The sequence below is a fragment of the Saimiri boliviensis genome, chromosome 5 (assembly GCF_048565385.1).
Source record: "Saimiri boliviensis isolate mSaiBol1 chromosome 5, mSaiBol1.pri, whole genome shotgun sequence".
Lineage (NCBI taxonomy): Eukaryota > Metazoa > Chordata > Mammalia > Primates > Cebidae > Saimiri > Saimiri boliviensis.
In genome coordinates, this window is record NC_133453.1 from 78249753 (window position 1) to 78274845 (window position 25093).

The 25093-nt window shown below is 35.8% G+C and overlaps 1 protein-coding gene across 1 annotated transcript in view; it reads right to left on the minus strand.

The window, feature by feature from the left end:
- Positions 1-25093, minus strand: part of PSMD14 (proteasome 26S subunit, non-ATPase 14) — a 110722-nt gene that overhangs the window by 79064 nt on the left and 6565 nt on the right. The window contains exons 2-3 of the mRNA XM_003921937.3: positions 22361-22488; positions 20089-20140 (exon numbers count right to left, since the gene is read on the minus strand). Coding sequence (XP_003921986.1) covers positions 20089-20136 — 48 coding nt within the window. The 5' untranslated portion in view covers positions 20137-20140; positions 22361-22488. The remainder of the gene's footprint in view (positions 1-20088; positions 20141-22360; positions 22489-25093) is intronic.

Genomic DNA, 25093 nt, shown 5'->3' on the forward strand with positions numbered 1-25093 from the left:
CCAGCACATTGGGAGGCTGAGGCAGGCAGATCACAAAGTCAAGAGTTTGAGACCAACCTGATCAACGTGGTGAAACCCTGTCTCTACTAAAAATACAAAAATTAGCCAGGCATGGTGGCACATGCCTGTAATCCCAACTACTCAGGAGGCTGAGGCAGGAGAATTGCTTGAACCCGGGAGGCAGAGGTTCCAGTGCCGAGATCATGCCACTGCACTCCAACCTGGGAAACAGAGTGAGACTCTGTCTCAAAATTAAAAAAACAGATTAAATGAGATAACATATGTAAGGCATTTAGTATAGTGTCTGGCACATAGCTGCTACTTCCACTACTCTTAACAATAGACTTCTTTTAATATTTAGATTACTGATACCAAAAAAAGGCAATTCATATTTCAACATAATATATATGATTTAGAAACAAATACTAAATTTAGCTATAAAATTTAACACTGTTTTCCCCTTGAGTTTCACTCACAAACATGCCTTTTAGGTACTCAGATTTAAAAAAAAAAAAAAAAAAAAAAAAAAAAAGTACATTTCCCTCTTGCTCATACAGATGTACAGCATTTCTGAAACTGATTCTTAATCAGTATACTTCTAAAAATCTTGGTTAATGGTTTTTTGTTTGTTTGTTTGTTTTGGTGTTTTTGTTTTGAGACAGAGTCTCACTCTGTCACCCAGGCTGGAGTGCAATGGCATGATCTTGACTCACTGCAATCTCCACCTCCTGGGTTCAAGTGATTCTCCTGCCTCAGCCTCCCGAGTAGCTGGGACTACAGGCGCATGCCCCCATACCCAGCTAATTTTTGTATTTTTAGTAGAGATGGGATTTCACTGTGTTGGCCAGGCTGGTCTCGAACTCCTGACCTTGTGATCCGCCTGCCTCAGCCTCCCAAAGTGCTGGGATTACAGGCGTGAGCCACCATGTCCAGCCATTTAATGGTTTTTAAAAGATTAATTTTTTGTTAAATGACTTTGAATAAGTTACTTCTAAAGTAAACCATTCATATGAAAGTGTAAATTCTTGAAAAAAGGTCTTCCTTAATGTTTATGAAAAATGAAGTCAAGGGAAACTTACGATGAGCTTATTAATAGTTGCCAGTGTATTAAGAATATAAAAATAACAAATAGGCAGAGCATGGTGGCTCATGCCTGTAATCCCAGCACTTTGGAAGGCTGAGGCGGTGGATCACCTCAGCCCGGGAACTCGAGACCAGCCTGGCAAACACGGTGAAACCTCATCTCTACTAAAAACATAAAAATTAGCCAGGGGTGGTGGCACACACCTATTGTCCCAGCTACTCACAGGGCTGAGGCAGAATCACTTGAATCTGGGAGGCTGAGGTTGCAGTGAGTCAAGATCACGCCAATGCACTCTAGTCTGGGCAACAGAGTGAGACTCTGTCTCAAAAATAAATAATAAATAAATAAATGACAAATAACTATGGTCAACAAATCAAGTTGCAAAGTCTACTTCTTCAATTGTAATTCTAAGGGTTTTGTTTCAAATAAGTAACATCACTGAAAATACTAAATGATATGCAAACTCATAATATGCTTCCATAATCCATACAGTTTTAGAACCTATAGCTGCTTATAAATAGCATCAGATTCTTCATTTCCCTGTTTTTGACCAATATGCCATAAAATATTCAAATACAAGCAGTGTTTTATTAAGATGGTGACTCTGCTTTCATTTAACTATCAGCTGTCAGGCAAGGCACCACAGTTTTGCCAGCTGATATACAAAGGTTCTAAATTAGCACATGAAAAGTATTTATAGATGGATATATATATATTTAATTCAGGTACGTTAAATGAATACAAGGTGGGGACTATATTTAAAAACCTAAAATGGGCTAAGCAAAGCTATTCTGACGGTTCTGCCACAATTCAGCATTAAAAACAGGTCTCCAGGCTTATAATGACCTCCTTATTAGTAAAACAAGTAATAGTACAGCTTTCATTATCTACCATTCCTAATTTAAGTTCCTAATATCATTTGAGAAGGCCATTACATATATTATTTCTAATAATAACATAACCCTGGCAGAGTGGATTCTATGGTGACTATATTATAAATGGGAAAGTTGAAGTTGAAAGAAGTTAATCGATGTCTAAAAGGTGACTAAGGAGTAAAGGCTAAATTCAAAGCCAAATCCTGTATTCTTTCTACCACATCAGGCTAACTACACTGATAAACACAGTAATTCCACTTCTAGAAATTTATTCTCTGGGAATATGCATGTGAAATAACGTTTTCAAAAAGATATCTACTATAACATGGTTTGTAAATCAAAAGATAACAACCTAAGTGTGTATCAGTAGAGCACTAGTTAAGTAAATCACGGTTTATCTAAAAAACGGAAAGCATGCCATCCTTTAAGAAAAAACAAGACAGTTTTATATCTATAGATATGGGATGAGACAATCTCCAGGATCCAGTTTTACGTACAATGCACTGTCCAATATAGTGGTCACTGGCCACATGCAGCTATGTAATTTATTTTAAATTAAATATAATTTAAACATTTAGTTCTTCAGTCACACAAGCTACATTTCAAGGACTCTGTAGCACCATGTGGCTAACTGCTGCCATCTTGGGCAGCTAAGTACAATATATTTGTATTTAGAAATATAAATACAGAAAGTTCCCCACAGAAAGTTCCACTGGACAATACTAACATCGAATTATCTTTGGAAGGACATAAATAAACTGGTAATAGAGGTTGTCTCTAGGAAAGGGAACACAGACAACAGGGAAACTTAGTATTCAACATAAGCCCATTTGTAACTTCTGAATTTTGAAGTAACATATCATACACTGGTACCTGTTTAAAAATAACTATTTACCTATTTTAAAATACCTTGTTTGTTTCTCAAAAAACTTCCCTGAATTCTGTTAATTAGAAGCATAAAAGGCTTAGTTCTGAGGCATGGTAGAGGTTAAGGGATAGAAGTCATCTCTGAGACTTCCTAGAAATACTGCTGATCACTACCCTAATTTCATTAAGCACTCATTTTTCACATTGCTATTTAAGATACCACACAAAAGATGACATAGTGCCTATTTCTGAGGAATTAAGGGAACAGAGATAGAAGAACACACATCAGACAGCAGGAGTGGTAGCTCATGCCTGTATAATCCCAGCACTTTGGGAGGCTGAGGCAGGAGAATCACTTGAGCTCAGGAGTTCAAGATCAGCCTGGGCAACACAGTACGACCCTGTCTCTATTTTCAAAAAAAAGAAAACACATCAGAAAAAAAATACTTTAAAAGTATGAAAAAGTGGTAGTGTTCAAGAGAAGGGAAAGTTCTATTCTTCCATCAACACGGTCATATCTGTTTTCATTTTCTTTTTCTTCTACTTCCCTTAATGCTCTACTGAGGAGCACTTAAAAGCAATAGTCTTCCAGTTCTGCTCTGAAGGCACTTTTTTTAATGTCTTAATATACTGAAGAAGTTACTTAACTTCTGCATGCCTCAATTTCCTCACCTGTAAAGGGAAACTATTGATTAATCAAGTTTATCTATTAACTACTGGGCATTTTTCCTGTGGAGAAAGAACAACACACAAACCTTTGAGAACAAAATAGACATTGTGGCCAGGCAGTCCAAAAAAAAAATTTACATGTTTTTGTTTTGTTTTGTTTTGTTTTTTTAAATTGAGACCGAGTTTTGCTCGTTGCCCAGGCTGGAGTGCAATGGCACAATCTCGGCTCACTGCAACCTCCGACTCCCAGGTTTAAATGATTCTCCTTCCTCAGCCTCCTAAGTGGCTAGGATTACAGGCATGTGCCACCACATTTTGTATTTTTGTATATTTACTAGAGACGGGGTTTCTTTATGTTGATCAGGCCGTTCTTGAACTCCCAACCTCAGGTGATCTGCCCACCTCGGCATCCCAAAGTGCTGGGATTACAGGTGTGAGCCACTGTGCCTGGACTTTTTTCTTTTTCTTTCTTTTTGTTGAAGAAGTCCCACTCTGTCCCAGGATGGAGTGCAGCGGCATGATCTCAGCTTACTGCAATCTCCACCTCCTGGGTACAAGTGATTCTCCTGCCTCAGCCTCCCCAGTAGCTGGAATTACAGGCACGTGCCACCACACCCGGCTAATTTTTGTATTTTTAGTAGACAGGATTTCACCATGCTGGCCAGGCTGGTCTCGAACTCCTGACCTGGTGATCTGCCAGCCTCAGCCTCCCAAAGTGGTAGGATTACAGGCGTGAGCCACTGCACCAGGCAAAATTACACATATTTTTTTTAATTGATACTTTTCTTTCATTGGGAGCTTATCCACTTGAGGAGGTTGAAGGGTCTGGGAATAATGCTAAATTATGACCTGCTCTGGAAGAAGAATAGGAACAAGATCTCAAACTATCTATTTTCTTGCACATTTATACTGCATTATCATTCTCTCTTCTTCTTCCATGGACCTCAGCCAGTGTCTACATCTAGCCTAACTCCAGAGCCCTGGGTTTTTACCACTGCCCAACACACACTGCCTTTTGTAGTGAGTTGGTAGGTCAAAGACATGTGCAAGACAGGCAGAAGGCCATGCTGTTGTCCAAAAAGTGACATGGGCCATCAATTTGACCCCACACAGACTGGTAACCCAGAAGCCTGGCCAAATTTAAGGAATTTGGATTCACAGGAAAAGAAAAGCATAGTACAGTCCTACCAAGGAAAAATGTCACTCAGAGACTCTAACATCTAATCATATGCACAGGCATTTGAGGAAGTCAACTTACTAAAAAAAATAAACTTCCTATAAAATATAAGGAGCAATGAAGATATGGAACAGTGAGGAAAGACAACAATTATTTCCATAAATTTATATTTCTACGCTATTATTAAGCACAAATGTAGTAATTACCAATAAGCAATTTAAATCCTTCAAAAATATGCAAGACAGATGCTAAAGTCATTTCACACAAGGGGTACATGTAAAAATCTCAACACTTATGTGGCCTTAGGCTACTATACATTTATTTAAGGGAGTGAGAGATTTGAAAATGAGTTTATATTAATCGGAAAGTACAAAGAAACTTGCCAAAGTGTGCCAGCTCCATGGCCCACAAGCAATGAGCATCGCCTGCCTGTGCCAGTCAGATGCCCAACCAACACTACTGTGAAGGCTATGAAAGAAGCTGTTAGCACTCTGGTGTAATCCCAGCACAGGCCAGAGCAGCAGATTAGGCAGAACTTTACATCAGTGGCAGGTCTCCCAAATTCTCTTGATGCCACAGAATTCATAAATGAGATCAGTATGTTCTAAAAAAACATGGTACTGCAAAAGAAGAAAAAGGTTCCACAGCATCAAGCAGTGTAATACTTGAAACCTCATCATCAAAGTGACAGTTTTTAAGTGCCATTTATGATGCCCTAGTCTGGAAACATCCCAGCTAACCCATCTGATCAACAATTTCACAGATGGAAGCACTTGATGGCTAATTGGCAAGTCTATTATTCAAATAAAACAGCTCTCTGTACCTCTTTTTTCATTATTACAAGTCAAGGTACAAGAAGACTGACTGGTCATTGAAATTAGCTTAACAAGAGAAGCCTTTTTCCCAAAATAATTTTTTTTAAATAAAACAATGTATTTTGGCAATCAGAAGTGCTAATCAGCTTCTGAACAGTATGGAAAATGTTTTAAGAACCTAAAAAAGTAAGCACTATAAATCTTTTAAAAGTTGTACTATTTGTAACCTCTACCTTTACCAATGTGTCAAGACCCACATTATCATAGGGAATAAGATGAAATATTCACTAATTCCTTAAATATTCTTAAAACATGGGCCAAGTATTACATGTCAGGATAAATAAAACCCCTCCTAAATATTTTAATTTCCCCCAAATTTTAAAAAGCAAGCATCTTCCTTTTGATTACAATAAAAATTATGACTATTTAAATTTTATTAATTTATGAAACAAGTAGCCAGTGACAACACTATTGATTTTATCTACCTGAAGAAATGCTGATGTAAACAGGTCTGTGACACCAGTAAAATTTGTGTTCCAACTCTAGCTCCACTTCTTGTTAGTTCTGTGACTCGACCCTATAATATGGAAATAATTATCCCTACCCATGTAGGACTGTTGTGAGCATTAAAAGATCAAGTGCATAAACACCTCATATCAGAATAAGGACGGTACTCAGCGTCAGTCCATTTTGCTCTCCTCTACTCCCCCATCCCACTTTTTAAAATACTAGAGGAAAATTTTAATACACTTTTCAAAATATGTGGTTATAGATGAATACATTTGTTCTAGATGTTACAATGACATTCTCTATTCACAGAATGGGGCTGTCTCCCTATATTACTACAATTTTCATACCCTTTCAAGTTGAAAGCTCCCAAGGCAAAAGCCACATAGAATGGCTGAGCTATAAAATATCCAAAGACATCATTTAGTCTTTATAGTAAAAATCAGGAGATGTATACAGTAACCAGAAATCGCAAATGGAAGAGAAATAACCCAGAAACCATGAAACTAGGTGCAAACTAAAGCAAAATCAAAATCAACTCCCTATAGTGATATAGCTATATAATGACAACAAAAATGTATTCTACTAGGTAGTGAAATATGTGGTTTCCTGTGAAGCGAGTTTTTCTTTTCTATAAAACAGAATGGCGCACTTTTCAAAAACTAGGTTTTGTCATTCACTGTCTACTTTTGGTAAGCATTTTCCTTCCAATAGGGAACAGAGAATTACCACAGGCAGTTAAGAATGTAACTGAGTAAAAAGAGGTGGAAACGTACAATGAGTAAAGAGAAAAGTACAACTACCATAATTTTTATTATTATTATTTACTCTATAGTCCTTAAGCCATTACACCCTTCACAGGCATTCAGTCTTCTGAAGAGAAAAGCCTGTGCAATCACTGGTAACAGTTTAAAAAGCAGCACTGAGAGGCTGCCCAGTGGAGACAACTGCCCTGCTCTGGTGACATACTTTCAGGACACTCAACCCAGAAAACATCCCACAAAGAACCACCTTGAGTCTGTGTTGTAAGAGAACCAGTCCTACCTGCCTGGGTTTTAAATGAATCAGATGATTGGAGAACTTCCCAAATGATAACATGAACTAAAAAATTACAAGTGAAGTTATGCAAGTTTGAGATAGAAAACCCAAAGATCAATGTGCCAAATCAGCAATGTAACTGTTCCAGTGTGTTAGTTTCCTATATTAGACAGAGATACCTTCTTTTGTCTTCCTATATACTCTTTCTACCAAAAGTGGTATCAGATGTCATAGATCCATCATATCCTTGACTTTATATTTAAAACTTTAAACATTTAATTATTTTTCACAATTTTTATTTATTCTCTTATTTCATCAGAATGTAAGTAATTTTGAAGGATAGTTTCACCGTAAGTGAAAATTTATCACCAATCCCCTTCCATTCTAAAGAACTTGAACAAAATTGTTTATCACAATTGCATATCAAAATAGAAATTTAGCATTCACAAGTGTCAAAGACCTTTCCTCTCAAAAGAAGACTAGTCACAACTAAAATATTCAAACAAACTGACACAGGTTAACTATAATGTACCTACAGAAAATTTATGACCCTCTTACTTGACTGAGAACCCTCATGACTAGATTTGAGACCTCTTAGGAGCACCCTGTTTTTCAGAGTTTAATACACATTCAGAACAATCACACTACAATGACAACTAGAAAGAATATGCTCTAATTAGCTTGTTTTTGACCTGACCCCTTTCTTAATTTTCTATCATATAAACATCAGAGTATATGAATAGAATAGTTAGGAACTATATCAAATAAAATTATAGTCTCGCAAGAGCAGCAAATAAGAAAAACATTAAAAGCATCTTGTATTTTTGCTTTGTTTCTAAAGCAAAATCATTATTATTTGTCATTAAGCTAAGAAATAAAACAATTAAAATTTGACCCTTCTCTACTTCTTAATAGAAGGGAAAATGCCTAAATTAATCTAACAATGTTTAGAAAGGCTCTTCATAAATGTACAAAAGATTACATCAGATACTCAGAGCCAGAGAAAAAAAAAGGTAACCAGAATATTCATGAGCATACAAATACTGTCAATATAGTTAAGCTAAAGAACTCAAGGAATATAAAGAAAATCTATAAAAAAGCATTTTGTAAAGGCCTGCTCATTTGCATACCACTATGCCAGTGCTTACAGCAAAATTAAAGCTTGTATTTCAATTGTGACAGATATAAATAAAGATTAATTATACACATTAATCTATGATGGTTCATTACACAGCAGGATTGCTCTAGCAGATATAGAATAAAAATAAAACATAACAATCTTGTAATTTATTTTAAAACATTATTGTAGTAGCTTCATCTTCAGAGTACCCAAGTTCTTTAAAAATGTAAGTCTGATAAGCATAACTCCTTTGCTCAGCAATCCCTAATGACTTCCTAACTCACTCAGAAGAGAATTTTCTACAGGGCCCTGCAAGATCCATACTGTGGTAACCTCTCTAGTATTATCATCTTCAAATTAAAGACTGGAAGAGAAAGTGGAATACCTAGGTAAGGCATAAAAAAGTACTAAAAAATAAATTCAAATGAATTTCTGACTTTATTTGGTGGCCCTTTCAAAATGTACTAAAGAAAAATGTTATTTACTGTTATCTAATGTTATTTAGTGTTATTCTATGACTTGTTATTTTGCTTTGGTTTTATGTTTGTGTACTAAAGAGAGAACATTATGTATAAAGTTGAAGTTCCTTTTGCCTCCCTCCCTTTTCATGAATTTGTTGTGAATTATCTAGAACTGCGCTGTACAATATGGTAGCCACTAGAAAGATGTGACTATTTAAATTTAAATAAAACTAAAAGTTCAGTTCTTCAGTTATACAAGATATATCAATGGGCTCAATAGGTACATGTGACTCTGTAAAGTTAAGTAATATAACATTTAGAATTCAATTCTTCAGCTGCTCCAGTCACATTCCTGGTACTTAACAAACATGTGGCTAGTGGCTACTGTACTGAACGGTACAGATATGGACACTTCCATCACTGCAGAAAGTTGTACTAGACAGTGCTTCTGTAGAACAACTTGTAATGTTTTTCCTTAGGAGTTATGTAACTCTAAAAAAAAGTGTTACTTTATATTTTTTAAATTTACATGTTTCTATGATGTTTGTATCTTTTTACAACTGAATTTTTCTCTTACTATGTCTACAAGGTCTATTATGCATATTGATATCTAGAACCTAGTTCATCCATTTTAGCTGCTGCATAAATTTCATCATAACACATTTAGACGTTTAAATATTTTGCAATTTTTAACATTTCAAACAATGTTGTAACAATATTCTTAAACATGTCTCCTGATTTAGATGTATAAAAGTTACTCTAAAGTGAGTAAATGGAATTGTTCACAGTGACAGAACTTTGGTCATTTTCAACTTTACTAGATAATGTCAAATTGCTCTCCGAAGTGACTTCAACCATTTACCATATATGATGTGTCCACTTAACATATATTTATTGTCTGTTATTTGCCAAGTAATGATCTAAGCACGGAGCTACAATCCCTAACCATCACACAGACACACACACACACACACACACACACACACACACACACGAACACAGCTTACATGAGAATTCTTGTTTCCCTAAATTTTCATTAATACTTAATTCAACAGGTGGTTTTTTTTTTTTAAACAATCTAATAGTTGTTTTAGTTTTCATTTCCCTGCAGTGACACTGAATCTTTTCATAATTTTATTTGGCCATTTTTATTTCACATTCTTTTTTTGAATGAAGTTATCGTTTTTTGTCTTATTAATCTATGGTTCTGCTGAATAAACCACATAGTGTTGCAGATTAATGTGTTGCCAGTACCTTCTTTCCATCTTTGCTTGTCTTATCAGTTTGTTTCTATTGTCTTTTGGGGACAAGAATTAGTAATACTGTCTTGAGGTAGTCAAATTATGAATCTTTTAAGTTGTGCTGTCCTATTTTGAGGTCATGAAGACATAAAAATTTCTGTCCCCACAAAAAATGGGGACGGTGTCTGGGGGAAGGTTATCTGCTGTGCACCTGACTAGTTCACAGGTGAGTTTATTTAATCTTCATAAAGAACCATCTGGGTAGGTATTTTTAACCTCATTTTAAAGATATGATAACTGAACTTTTAAATGTCTTTTTTTGTAGTAAAAATATAAAATTTGCTACTTTAACTGTTTTTAAGTGAACAATTCAGTGACATTTTACATTAACAATGTCGCACAACCAAGACCACCATCTCCAACACCAGCTCCAGAACTTTTTTCATCATCCCAAACTGAAACTCTGTACCCATTGAACAATAACTCCCTATTCTCTCCTCTTTCCAGCTTCTGACAACTACCATTCTACTTTCTATCATTATGAATATGACACTCTAGGTACTTCATGTAAGTGAAATCATATAACATTTGTCCTTTTGTGTCTGGCTTATTTCATTTAGCAAAATATCTTTTAGGTTCACTACTGTTGTAGCATGTATCAGAATCTCATTCCTTTAAAGTTTAAGAATATTCCATTGTATATACAATCAGCCCTCCATATCAACAGGTTCCTCATCCACATATTCAACAAACCATAGATAAAAAATATTGGGGAGAAAGAACAATTAAAAATAACAATACAGCCAGGCATGGTGGCTCATGCCTATAATCCCAGAACTTTGGGAGGCCAAGGTGGGCAGATCACCTGAGGTCAGGCATTTGAAATCAGCCTGGTAAACTTGGTGAAACCCCATCTCTACTAAAAATACAAAAAAATTAGTTGGGCGTGGTGATGGGCACGGTAACAGCTGCCTGTAATCCCAGCTGCTCGGGAGGCTGAGGCAAAAGAATCACTTAAACTCAGGAGTCGGAGGTTGCAGGGTATCGAGATTGCACCATTACACTACAGCCTGAGCAACAGAGTGGGACTCCGTCACAAAAAAATTAAAAAATAAAAAATAATACAACAATAAAAAATAAGAATAACTTTTTAAATAGAAGTATTTACATAGCATTTACATTGTATTAAGCACTATAAGTAATTTATAGATGATTTAAAGTATGTGAGACACTGTGTCTAGGTTATATGCAACTACTATGCCATTTTACCTAAGGAACTTGAGCAGCCGCAGCTTCTGGTATGAACAGGGGTCTTAGAATCAATCCCCCAAGGATACTGAGGAATGAGTGTATATGCATTTTATTTATACATTCATTTGTTGATGGACATTTGGGTTGTTTCCACCCCTTGGCTATTATGAATAACACTGCTAAGGATATTGGTGTACAAACATCTGTTGGAGTCTTTGCCTTCAATTCTTTTGGGCACATACCCAGAAGTAGAATTCCTGGATTATATGGTAATCCTATGTTTAACCTTTAAGGAAAATTACTGTTTTCCGTATTATCTGTACTATTTTACATTTCTACCATCAATATACAAGAGTTCTAATTCCTCCAATCCTCACCAATACTTTTTTTTAAAAATTTGAGTAATAATAGCCATCCAAATGGGTATATCTTCAAAAATTATAAAGTTTGGGCTGGGCATGGTGGCTCCTCCCTATAATCCCAGCATTATGGCAGGCCGAGGAGGGCGGATCAATTGAGGTCAGGAGCTCAAGACCAGCCTTGCTAACATGATGAAACCCCATCTCTACTAAAAATACAAAAATTAGCCAGGTGGGCACCTGTAATCCCAGATACTCAGAGGCTGAGGCAGGAGAATCTTTTGAATCCAGGAGGCAGAGGGTGCAGTGATCCAAGATTACACCACTGCCCTCCAGCCTGGGTGATGGAAGAAGACTTCATCTTAAAAAAAGATTATAAAATTTGATTTCATATTTAGATATTCCATCCATTTGGTACAAATTTTTGTATATAGAATAAGACAGGAATCTAATTTTAGTTTCCTCCTTACTAGAAACCACTTGCCTCAGCATCATCTAATGAACAGGCCTCTCCTCTACTATTTTAATGTCACTTATATTACAAACCAAGTTCCCATACTGATGGATGTATTTCTGGTTTTTTTTTTTTAAATTATTATACTGGTCTACCTGATTATCTCTGTAATAATATATTACTACTTCAATCATATAGCATTAAAATATATTTTGAATTCTGGTACAGCAAATTTCTTTTTCCTTTTTAGAAATTTCTTTGCTATTCTTGAACTATTTTTTCTATATAAATTTTAGAGTCAGTTTGCCTATTTCCATGAAAATTCTGGTTGATTTTTTTATTGAAATTGCATTGAATTTGTGATTAGTTAGAAAGAATTGATGTGCAGTGATATAAAGACTCCTCATCCATGAAAATAGTATTACTTTTTCATTTATTCCAGTCATTTTTTCCATTGCTATGTTAAATTAATCCTCTCTACCAAACATTACACCAAAACCAAAGACAAACAATTGAAACAACATTTCTGTTCCAACAACCTCAACAAGAAACCAGAAAAACTGTTATTAGTGAATATACAAAAAAATCCATACACTGTGAGGACTTGGGAGTTATAACAAAACAAATCCTACTCAATTCATGAATTTTTTTTTTTTTTATCTAGCCACCTGAAATAATTCTTCAAAATGTAGACTATATCTCACCACATTCAGGAAGCCTTCTGGGATCACTCACTGGCAGTATTTTCCCTTCTTTTTGCATCCTAAAATTAATGAGGTCTGTACCAGAGATACAAAGTGACAACTTATATGCATTATATAGCCTGCTGCCTATGTGCTTAGTTTGCCCTACACAGTGTATTTTAAACAAACAAACAAACAAAACAGGAGACCAAAAAAAAAAAAAAAAAATCAGGGTATTTCACACAGAAATCACATGATTTCTAACTCTGCTTTAAAACTTGCAGGTTGTATGTCATTCTCACTAAGGGACCAAGCTAAAAGGGGCTCCATCAAGATAAATCATGTTGTTTATTACAAGGGCAGACAAATCACACAGTAATTCTTAAAGCTTCCACCTAAAAGTGACCTATAAACCAATCACATTCGATTGGTCAAAGCAAAATCATGGTAATGCTAACTACAAATATGACAGAAAAATATAATCCTACTATATGCCTGGAAGGTTGAAAGACACAAATATTCATATAATTGATGACTTTGCCTTTCATCTCTTCCCCTTTACCTATTCTCCAAACTACCACTAGAATTACTTTTCAAAAACACAGATCGAATTATTTCACAAGTCTATTGGAAAGAAAAAAAAATCTTCATATCTGAAAAAAGAAAGAAAGAAAGAAAGAAAGAGAGAGAGAAAATCATGAAACTATAACAACACCTGGGGAAAAAAGTAAAAATCACTAAGTATGGCATTCAACACCTTTCATAACCAACTTCAGATTCCTTTACCAGCTTCTTTTCCCAGTATTTTCTCATATATCTATTCTCTAGCCTTTTGAATATGCCTTGACACATATTTCAAAACTCAGCCCAAACATCAGCTCCTCAATTCAGTCTCATTTTACCCGACCTCCACTATACTTAAAAATCACGTTGTTTACAATGAGCATTAGCTTTCACTGATTCAAAGTAGTTAATGTGTACTAGGCACTTAAAACATAATTGTTTGTGGGTCTATTATAAGGCTCTGGATTAGGTATTAATATTCTTGTTCATCTTGGAATTTGTGATACCATCTCATACCAGTTAGAATGGCAATCATTAAAAAATCAGGAGACAACAGATGCTGGAGAGGATGTGGAGAAATAGGAACACTTTTACACTGTTGATGGGAGTGTAAATTAGTTCAACCATTGTGGAAGAAAGATAGTGTGGTGATTCCTTAAGGATCTGGAAATAGAAATACCATTTGACCCAGTAATCCCATTACTGGATATAAACCCAAAGGATTATAAATCATTCTACTATAAAGACACCACAAAAACACGTTATGTTTATTGCAGCACTGTTCACAATAGCAAAGACTTGGAACCAACCCAAATGCCCATCAATGATAGACTGGATAAAGAAAATGTGGCACATACACACCATGGAATATTATGCAGCCATAAAAAAAGATGAGTTCATGTCCTTCGCATGGACATGGATGAAGCTGGAAACCATCATTCTCAGCAAACTGACACAAGAACAGAAAACCAAACACCACATGCTCTCACCCGTAAGTGGGTGTTGAACAATGAGAACACATGGACACAGGGAGGGGAACATCACACACTGGGGCCTGTCAGGGGTGGGGGGCTAGGAGACGGATAGCAGGGGGTGTGGGGATTGGGGAGGGATAGCATTAGGAGAAATACCTAATGTAGATGTTGGGGTGATGGATGCGGCAAACCACTATGGCACATGTATACCTATGTAACAAATCTGCACGTTCTGCACGTGTACCCTAGAACTTAAAGTATAATAAATAAATTTTTAAAAACCTGGGCTGGGCATGGTGGCTCACACCTGCGATCCCAGCACTTCGGGAGGCCAAGGCGGGCGGATCACGAGATCGGAAGTTCAAGACCAGCTGCCTGACCAACATGATGAAACCCCGCCTCTACTAAAAATACAACAATTAGCTAGGCATGGTGGTGCATACCTATAATCCCAGCTACTCAGGAGGCTGAGGCAGAAGAATTGCTTAAACCCAGGAGGCGGAGGTTGCAGTGAGCAGAGATCACGCCACTGCACTCCAGCCTGGGTGACGGAGCCAAAAAAAGAGAAAACATGATTCACAGAAACTCAAAATATTGACATAACATATTAAAACTGAAGACAAGTTACTAAATGCCACTGACATTATACTTAAGTTCCATCTACTTTCAAGCTTATATTGACTATTCCAAAGCTAAAATGAACCCAGAGAGAAACCAAAATTTAAAAAAACGGCAGACTATGCTTTGGTTATTCTCATCCCTTGGGCTCTGTTCCCAATGCTTTTGGAAGTTATTTAGCTGCCAAGACCTAGGTGGAGTTTGTTATAAAGACAATGAAGTAGCCAAATTATAGCAATATATGTTTTTAATACAATAATTTCATACCTTTTAGTAATTTTAAGTTTGTAAGCACTTTACCAAAGAAAATCCAAAAACACATTTGAAATTTAAAGCTATTATTTCATAAATTTTAATAGCACTAACATCTTTATTTATGCTTCAAACTGCTGGTAAGTAATAATGAAGTAGAGGACTGGGGACAAATTTAATTATTTTAGCCTATCACTATTTAAATATTAACTGTTCTTGTTTTTGTTTTGAGACACAGTCTCACTCTGTCGCCCAGGCTGGAGTGCAGTGGTACCATCTCAGCACACTGCAACCTCCGCCTCCTGGGTTCAAATGATTCTCCTCCTTCAGCCTCCTGAGTAGCTGGAATTACAGATATGCACCACTATATCTAGGTGATTTTTGTATTTTTAGTAGAGACAGGGATTCCCCATGTTGGCCAGGCTGGTCTTGAACTCCTAGCCTCATGTAATCTGCCCCTTCAGTTTCCCGAAGTGCTGGGATTACGGGTGTGAGCCAACAGACCCAGCCATTATTAACATTTTAAAATGTGGTATTACAAAAAATAAAACTTAGTTGTTTTGTAAGAATGGATACCATAACGAGAAATAGGAAAAGACAGCATGATAAAAACTAATGGAAGAGAAAGGCTTAAGATAATAAGTGTGGAATACTGAAGTTTAGTTAAAACAGAACTAAAATAGGACAATAGACTTGGGAGTTTAAAAAAGTCCAGTACAGTAAAACGGGAGTTGGCCAGAATGCATTCTCATGAGAGAGATCAGAGGTAATTAAGTAGATTATGGAGTTTAAGCTATTATTTCAGGAATACTAGAAATAAATGGAAGAAAAGGTTTAATGGATATATGCAACGGAGTTTTCTTTTTTACATACAGGAGACTTAAAACATCTTTGTAGGCAGAGAAAGAGGTCAATGGAGATAAGCAATGTGTCAAGAGAATGAGATCGAAGAATAAGTGGAAGGATTAGCCTTCGAAAAGAGAAAAGTCACCTCCTATTTAGAGAAAATTAAGAGACTAGAATGAACAGGGACTTTGATTATTTTAAAGTTCCTTTTTGACCTACTGGCCCTACTACAACTGCCAAATAAAACAAGACCAAGTGACCTCAAAAACAATGAAATATCAGTATCAACTGTGATTATAATACTGATATTCTTATATTATTACTGTGAATTCTGCCATTAAAAAACATGACCAAGCCAGCTGCAGTGGCTCACATCTGTAATCCCAGCACCTTGGGAGGCCACAGTGAGCAGATCACTTGAGGTCACAAGTTCAAGACCAGCCCAGCCAACATGGTGAAACCCCATCTCTACTAAACATACAAAAATTAGCTGGGCATGGTAGCTCATGCCTGTAATCCCAGCTACTTGCAAGGCTGAGGCAGGAGAATTGCTTGAATCCAGGAGGGTAAGATTGCAGTGAGCCGAGATCATGCCACTGCACTCCAGACTGGGCAACAAAGCAAGTCTCTGACTCAAATAATAATAATAATAATAATAATAATAATAATAATAATAATGGGAAAAACATGACCAATTAGCACACAGAGCAAAGCCCAAATACCTTCTTATTACTATTGGGTTATATTAAAGGCATTAGGACCCAAGGTGGGATCGTGTCTCTTGGAAAGGATACAAAAATCAGTATCAAATAATAGTACAATAAAAATTGAAATGAAATATTGAATTGTTTCTACAAATAATGAAGTCAAGGCTGAAAACAAGTCTGTGTTGTATAATCTGGTCTTTATCCTGAGTTTCTGGCACAAAGCCTCAAAAACCCTTGGAGTTTCTTTTGTTATGCTAATGCAGTAACTCAGTGCATACCCCTAGATAGCTTGAGGATGAGGGCTGATCACCATAAAGACCAACACGGTAATTAGAGGGCTAAGACTTTGAGCCAGGCCCATTTCTAAGGAGGGAAGGGAGGCTGGAGATTCTGAATTTTGAGTCCAATCACCCAGTCAATGATTTAATCATCAAGCCCATGTATGCTAAGTCCCAACAAAAACTCCGGACACCAAAGCTACACCAGGGTGGAGCTCCCTGGCTGGTTAACTCATTGATGTGCAGGGAGAGTGACATGGCCTAATTCCATGAAGAGAGGGCACAGGAGCTCTGCATCTCCTCCCAGACCATGTCCTGTATGTCTTCATTTCGCTGGTCCTCCTAATCTGTATTCCTGGATAACAAAACTATAACAATAAGCACAGCACTTCCTTGAGTTATGTCAGTTGTTCTACTGAATTATCAAACCTGAGGATGTTGTGAGGACCTCCAAATTTATAGTCAGGTCAAAACGTCGGTCAAAAGTGTGGATGGCTTGGGGACACATGAAGTGTAGCTGGCATCTGAAGTAAAGATAGTCCTGTGGAGAAGTGACCCTTTAACTTGCAGAGTCTGATACTAACCACCAGGTTAGTGTCAATTGGGAGTGAAACAAAATTGTCTTCAAGCCAGCAAAGTAGCACTGATATTAAAAAAAATAGTCATGGACATTTATTTCATGGAAGTTCGATTATTTGTATAGATAATGATTTAAGGTAGTCTATTAACTCATAAAATGTCCATGGTTCTTGTTCTTCAATCAAGGAAATAAAATAACCGTAAGTGACTGTCAATTATGTGACGCCCTTACCTGTTCTGTTCCTATCTACTGCCACATTTTAAGAGGGCCATCTATAAACTTACAAGCAAGTGACCTGCTCCTATTTGGGAAGGAATTCTGCCTTTTCCAGTAAATAGTAAGATAACATTTCCCACTGATTTTCAGAGGGAAAGGCCAATTTGTGTATCCTTTTCTACTACTATTGGTGGCTATGACTTATCTAGTGAAAAGATAGCTATTACCAATCCAAAGATCTTTGACTTCTTGTTAAAAATAAATAATAAACATATTCTTATGCAAAAAAATTACACACAACATTTCACGTTGCAAAATTAACATCATAAGTATTTGTCAAATTATTCCTATAACAAGATAAAATAAAACTTTAGAGAAAAAGATTAAATACCTAGAATAGGATAAGGGAGATATCATAAAAATAAGAGTTCCACAAATTAATTCCTTGACTTTATCATCTGAGATGAAATATATGTATATGTAATACATATATATATGAAATGATTCTTAAGCAACAGGTTTTTAACATCAAAAAAGAGTATAAACTAAGGACACAATGGCTGATTAAATAATCAGAAACCAATAAGGTTGCTGAAAAAACATTAAGTTTTCCACTTGATACAAAGGTTTGCAGTCGCCATTGGCATATAACGTAGCTCAATTTGTGGTCAGTAAAACCATTATTTCATGTCCAGGAGTTTTCCAGCATGAATTTCCAAATGGATAATTTATTGTATCTATGCTTAAGGAACGTTATTTTTATATTTAAATTTGATGCCACTTCCCTTAAGAATTCTAAGGCAATTGCCGGGCGCGGTGGCTCAAGCCTGTAATCCCAGCACTTTGGGAGGCCGAGGCGGGTGGATCACAAGGTCAAGAGATCGAGACCATCCTGGTCAACATGGTGAAATCCCGTCTCTACTAAAAATACAAAAAATTAGCTGGGCATGGTGGCGCGTGCCTGTAATCCCAGCTACTCGGGAGGCTGAGACAGAAGAATTGCCTGAACCCAGGAGGCGGAGGTTGCGGTGAGCCGAGATCGCGCCATTGCACTCCAGCCTGGGTAACAAGAGCGAAACTCTGTCTCAAAAAAAAAAAAAAAAAAAGAATTCTAAGGCAATATCTTCACCTATAACTTGCAGGTAAATTTGCAGTATCTACATACAACCTCTGCTCACATCTCACATTTTCATATGCCTGAACATTATTACTACTAATTTCAGAATATATTAAGAGAAACTCCAGAAGCTCTCTAGAATGTTTACAAAAGAATGGAAACAAGTTCAGGATCAAGGTCAAAGAGGATTAGGTCTCTTGAGAGAATAAGTTACACAGGTGTTACAAAAATGAAGAATCATGAAGAAATAGGCTGACACAAAGAAACATGAGAAATCATCAAAACTAACAAAAGTAAATGAAAAACAACCAAAATCTATCCAAGAATGTAATACAGAATCACAAAAAGTTTTCAACTTCCTAAAAGTCGTAAACCATAATAGACCTTATCAAACAGTTCTTATAAAAGTGCTTCTAAAACACTGAGAACTTCCTGAAGTCTCAAACAAAAACTGTTTCTTACAGTAAACATAGATTACTTTGAAGAAAAATGAAGTCATTGATAGCAATACAAAATGTGGGAAAGCTGAAAAATAAAGGGATTTTAAAAGGGGCTATAAAAATATTTCTCATATTTGGTCATAAAACAATACATTGCATAAATAAAAGTCTGAGGAAGAGAAAAACAGTCATTTCTTTTGTTAATTAATATTAAGTCAATGTACGACTGCAAAGATCAAAAGTGTAGAACTCACAAGAGGCAGGAATTCTTGACCTGAAAGCAGATAGACTATCCTGAGGTAGAAATCTAAAGGTCATTTGCCCAACAGCAAATGAAACAAGACAAACAATATTAAAACAACTGAAAGCTTATTTAATTTTTAAAAAGATTATAAAAGAAACCATTTATACCAAATTTAAAGGAAAGGAGAGAGATTACTTATTAATCCATCTATCATAATTACTAGCAGAAATTTGCCAATATTAAGACTGTACACACAAACATTCTAAGGGTCAGTTTTCTGCTGGCAAATAGGATGACATGCTTACTTTTTCTGGTGTTACATCTAAAGTTTGCATTGTAAATTCAGTTAAAAAAAAGCTATTTTGAGGATTGCTTTTCCCTAACAGACAACTTTGATAATCTCGCGTATCTCAAAATTTTAAACAAAGCAAATACCAGAAAATTCTTATTCCCAGAAGAAAAGTAAACTAAAACAATAAATGTTTTCCACATGTTATCTACTGTTGCAAGATAGCAAACATCAATAAGGTAAGCTTCTTACCATAAAGTTATGTTAGGTGATTTTCTTGGGGGTGATTTCTTTCTCTTTGGATAACTACAAAAAGGTTGTAGTTTACATACAAGGAAGTACTCAAGAGACTTTATACTAACCTGGCCCAGTCCAGGCATACCTCCTCCAAGTCTAAGAAGTCTGTCCATATTTCTAGAAAACAGAAACAAAGAAAATACGTTCCTAAGCACAAAAGTGTTTACTCAATTGCTATCTATATAATTCACCTTCAGTCACTCAGTATGTCAAAAATATTGGTGGTAATTACAACACAACATCAGACTTCCTGTTAATTAACACCACATATTAATTCAAAAAGCTGTCTTCTATGCTAATTAACAGACCTTATTTTACTGCTTTGGTTTTGGGTTATCCCCAGTTTTAAAGACAAGCAATCTTAGCATACTTTCAAAACTTTGCTATCATTAAGTTAATTATATTTTCTTATTGTTATCTAATAAAGTACCTGAATGCGGAAAAATTGCCTGAAATGCTTATCATATGTATGATTGAATTTCCTTCAATTTGTCCAGAGTGTACAAATAAAAATCCTCACTTTTAAATTAAATTTTAACATACTCATTAGTAAGTTCTGTGCTAATTAACTTACAGCTTGTCAGTTATCATCAAAACTGCATGTGAAAGACATTGTGAGCAGATTATGGATCTCTGAATTAGCATCAAAGGCTTTTAAAAACTGAACTCATTATACTAAAAGAAATACTATAGCGTAAACATTAAATGTATTAAGATAGTGTTCCAGACCTACACAGATATTTCATGTTATTTCAGATGTTGTAGAGATATACACCTTTTTCACTAAGGAAATTCAACTGGGCTTCTCAATTATAATTTTGGAATTAACCAATACAAAGTGGATTTATTATATCAATCTGATTTAGTTTTAAGGTTTAGAGTAACTACAGAAGATATTCTTACAAGCTTGAAAACATCACAGAAGAAATTAATACTATCAAGTGTACTCACATGGCCTCAAATAACAAAAAGAGGTAATCAAACTTTAAAAATTAATAGCAGGACAACTAAGTAATTTTAAAATGACAACAAAGGATTTTTTCTACTTGAAAATTGCCATGTCCTAAATTCCTCTTCTTCCTAAGTTTATGCTTTAGAAAATGGTATTACTACAAATTATATTCCAAATTAAATGTTAACAGGTTAACATTATTTTACTAGTTAGAATTGCTGTATAAACTAAAACTCAGTAATGTACTTAGGCTTATTACATTACCCTCCCACCCCCAATCATGTTTGTTGAATATTGGTAACAATTTAACAATGTTAATATTGCAAACTTGATTCAAGTTCACATACAGAAAAAAAAACTTTATTCAAGTGCACATACAGAAAAGAACACAAATGGAATCTTCAAAATGAACACATCCATGTAAGCACCATCTAGTTCAAGAAACAGAACATTATTGGCACCTCAGAAATGCCACCCAAGCCTGACTTCCAGTCTATTCCACCCTACGAACATAAAATTCAACTTTCAACAACATAGATTAGTTCTGCTCTTTTTGAATTTTACGTAAATGAAATAATACTTTTTTTATGTCTGGCTTGTTTCATGTAACATGTTTATAAGATTCACAATTTTAAAAATTCATTTTTTAAAATGAAAATGCACATAAAACATGGTAGTCCAGACAAAATTTCCACTTTACAATCTTAACTCATCCTCCTAATAGCAACATTTACAAATAAAATCTCCAACAAATCCTCATTGAAATTCCTCAACTCAAATATGGCATTCAACACACAGCACTTTTAAATGCCTAAGAACAGGTGGGGAAAATCCTGTATATTTTATAACACTCAATCATTTCTCTAGGATATATTATTAAAAAAAAAATTTCTTTTGGACCATTTCAAGCTTACAAACTTAAAGAACCAACAGAAAAAACAAACAACATACAATATATATTAGTATACATATATTCTAGGCCAAAACTGATTCCCAGCTGTATTCAGTTTATCTAGCCCTCTGTTTTGTTTCTGATGACTTTACACAGACCCCAGATGCTGTGAATATACATGAGTGACGCAAGGAGCAGAGAGAAAGAAAATCTGGCAGATCAAATTTGTTTCTGTAGCAAAATTAGATGTCTCAGCAAAGAGGAAATATATTTAACAAATTAAAACATTTAAGATAAGATAACTAGGTTTAATAAAAATAATTTGGGAATTAAGTATATTGATACATATTCCAAATCACACCACTTTTCAAAATCTGGTTATCTATCACACATATTCATAATTTGACCTCTGTTAAAAGTAATACATTTTCATACGACCTCTTTATCTGTCCCTAAAAGAATAATAAAAAGTAAAATACATTTTAAACCTTACCTGGTCAGTAATTACAACTCTTAAGGTGTTAACTTTCAATTTGTTGAATTTGACAAATTGCTTCTTAAAGAAAGCTCTTGCTAATTCTGGCAGGTACAATTTCCCCAAGTATATATTTTTTTTCTCTCCTATAAAAGGTAAACAAAATACGATATAATTATTTTGATAATTTAAGGGGGAAAACTTTATACCAAAACCTTTAAAAGAATCAAAATTCCTAAAAATGAAGTAGAAATTAAAACTCTTTTTAAATACTGATTTCCTGAGAGTTTAGAATGATCTACCTTACTGGGAGCTACAGAGCATAGTGATTAACCCTGTATCCGAATTTTATCTGTATGTTTCTTTCATGAACATTAACTTTGAAGAGACATTTCAAAACTTTTGGTCTTTCCACACAGCTTCCAAAGAACAAAATAGACCAGGCGTGGTGGCTTACATCTGTAATCCCAGCACTTTGGGAGACCAGCCTGGCCAACATGGTGAAACACCATTTCTGCTAAAAACACAAAAAAAAATTTAGCCAGGCGTGGTGGTGGGCACCTGTAATCTGAGCTACTTGGGAGGCTGAACCAGGAGAATCCCTTAAACCTGAGAGGCAGAGGTTACAGTGAGCCACGAACATGCCATCGCACTCCAGCATGGGCAACAAGAATGAAACTCCATCTCAAAAAATAAATAAATAAACAAACAAACAAACAAAATTAAAATTTACTTATATTTTTAAATAGAACAATCCATTCTATCATGCAATTACTATATAGGTTAACTATATATTATTATAAATCTTTTTTTTTTTTTTTGAGACAGAGTGTCGCTCTTGTTACCCAGGCTGGAGTGCAATGGCACGATCTCGGCTCACTGCAACCTCCGCCTCCTGGGTTCAAGCAATTCTCCTGCCTCAGCCTCCTGAGTAGCTGGGACTACAGGCACGCGCCACCATGCCCAGATAATTTTTTGTATTTTTAGTAGAGATGGGGTTTCACCACGTTGACCAGGATGGTCTCGATCTCTCAACCTCGTGATCCACTCGCCTCGGCCTCCCAAAGTGCTGGGATTACAGGCTTGAGCCATCGCGCCCAGCCCTTATATTATTATAAATCTATTAAATATTATGGAATGTTAGTGGTTTTCTTATAACCCTGAAAATTTGCTATTTTATCATACTAGGAAGTACTAGTTCATCATTTCCTAATCAATTATTCCCAACTACGCTAAAAAAGACTAAAATGACAAGAATATGGAAAAATGACAAGAATTGCCTAAAATAATGCAATAGTGAAAAAAATTATAGTTACTGCATCATCCTTTGGGTCTTATTGTATTGCCCAAAGCACTGATCTATCTTTCAAAAAGACATAGAACACTAGAGACTTCATCTTTGTAGTCTTTTTTTTTTCAGTCTTCATTTAGCACAGTTGAGAAATCAGAATTTTTCATTTTAACAATGACAAAAGGAAGAAAAGCGACAAAGTAAATGTTTTACATTATTACAAAATCAAAGCTAATGCAAAGGAGACAAATTATAGCAGTCTAGTCTCTAATGATGACAATAAAATTGATGGTACAAGCCAGGATTTACTAACTTCAGTACCACTGATATTTAGAACCAGATAATTTGTTGTCGCTGGTGAGGCTGTCTTGGGCATAATAGGATGTTGAACATCATCCCTAAGCTCCACTAGATAACAGCAGCACCTATCCAGTTGTGACAATCAAAAATATAGCCAGACAAGCTTTATTGCTGTTGACTGTTAAAAAAAAAAAGAAAGGCCGGGCGCAGTGTCTCAAGCCTGTAATCCCAGCACTTTGGGAGGCCGAGGCGGGTGGATCACAAGGTCAAGAGATCGAGACCAACCTGGTCAACATGGTGAAACCCCGTCTCTACTAAAAATACAAAAAATTAGCTGGGCATGGTGGCGCGTGCCTATAATCCCAGCTACTCAGGAGGCTGAGGCAGGAGAATCGCCTGAACCCAGGAGGCGGAAGTTGCGGTGAGCCAAGATCGCGCCATTGCACTCCAGCCTGGGTAACAAGAGCGAAACTCTGTCTCAAAAAAAAAAAAAAAGAAAAAGAAAAAAAGAAAAAAATGTCTCCAAACTTCACCAAATGTTCCCTGGGGGCAAATGTTTGGAGACATTTTTGATTGTCTCAAAAATCACTCTCAATTGGGAACCACTGATATAAACAAAATCTCAGACTATCTATCTTGAGATGATATCTTAGATTAATTTTCTGAAAATTAAGAACCAGTAAGTGCTGGAAACAGTTTGGCAGTTCCTCAAAAAGTTAAACATAGAATTAGCATTTGATCCAGCAACTCCACTCATAGGTATATACCCATAAAACTGAAAGCAAATACTCAAAGTAAACTTATACATACATGTTTACATCATCACTGTTCACAATAGCCAAAAGGTAGAAACAGTCCAAATGTCCACCAAAGAATGAATGGATAAACAAATTCTACTATGTACACAGAATATTGTAAAATGAAATACTGTTCAGCTATAAAAAGGAATAAAGTACTATTGCACGTTACAAGTTGGCTGAACCTCAAAATATCACACTATGTAAAAGAAGCCAGGCACAGTAGGCCGGGCGCAGTGGCTCACGCCTGTAATCCCAGCACTTTGGGAGGCCGAGGCGGGTGGATCACGAGGTCCAGAGATTGAGACCATCCTGGTCAACATGGTGAAACCTCGTCTCTACTAAAAATACAAAAACTTAGCT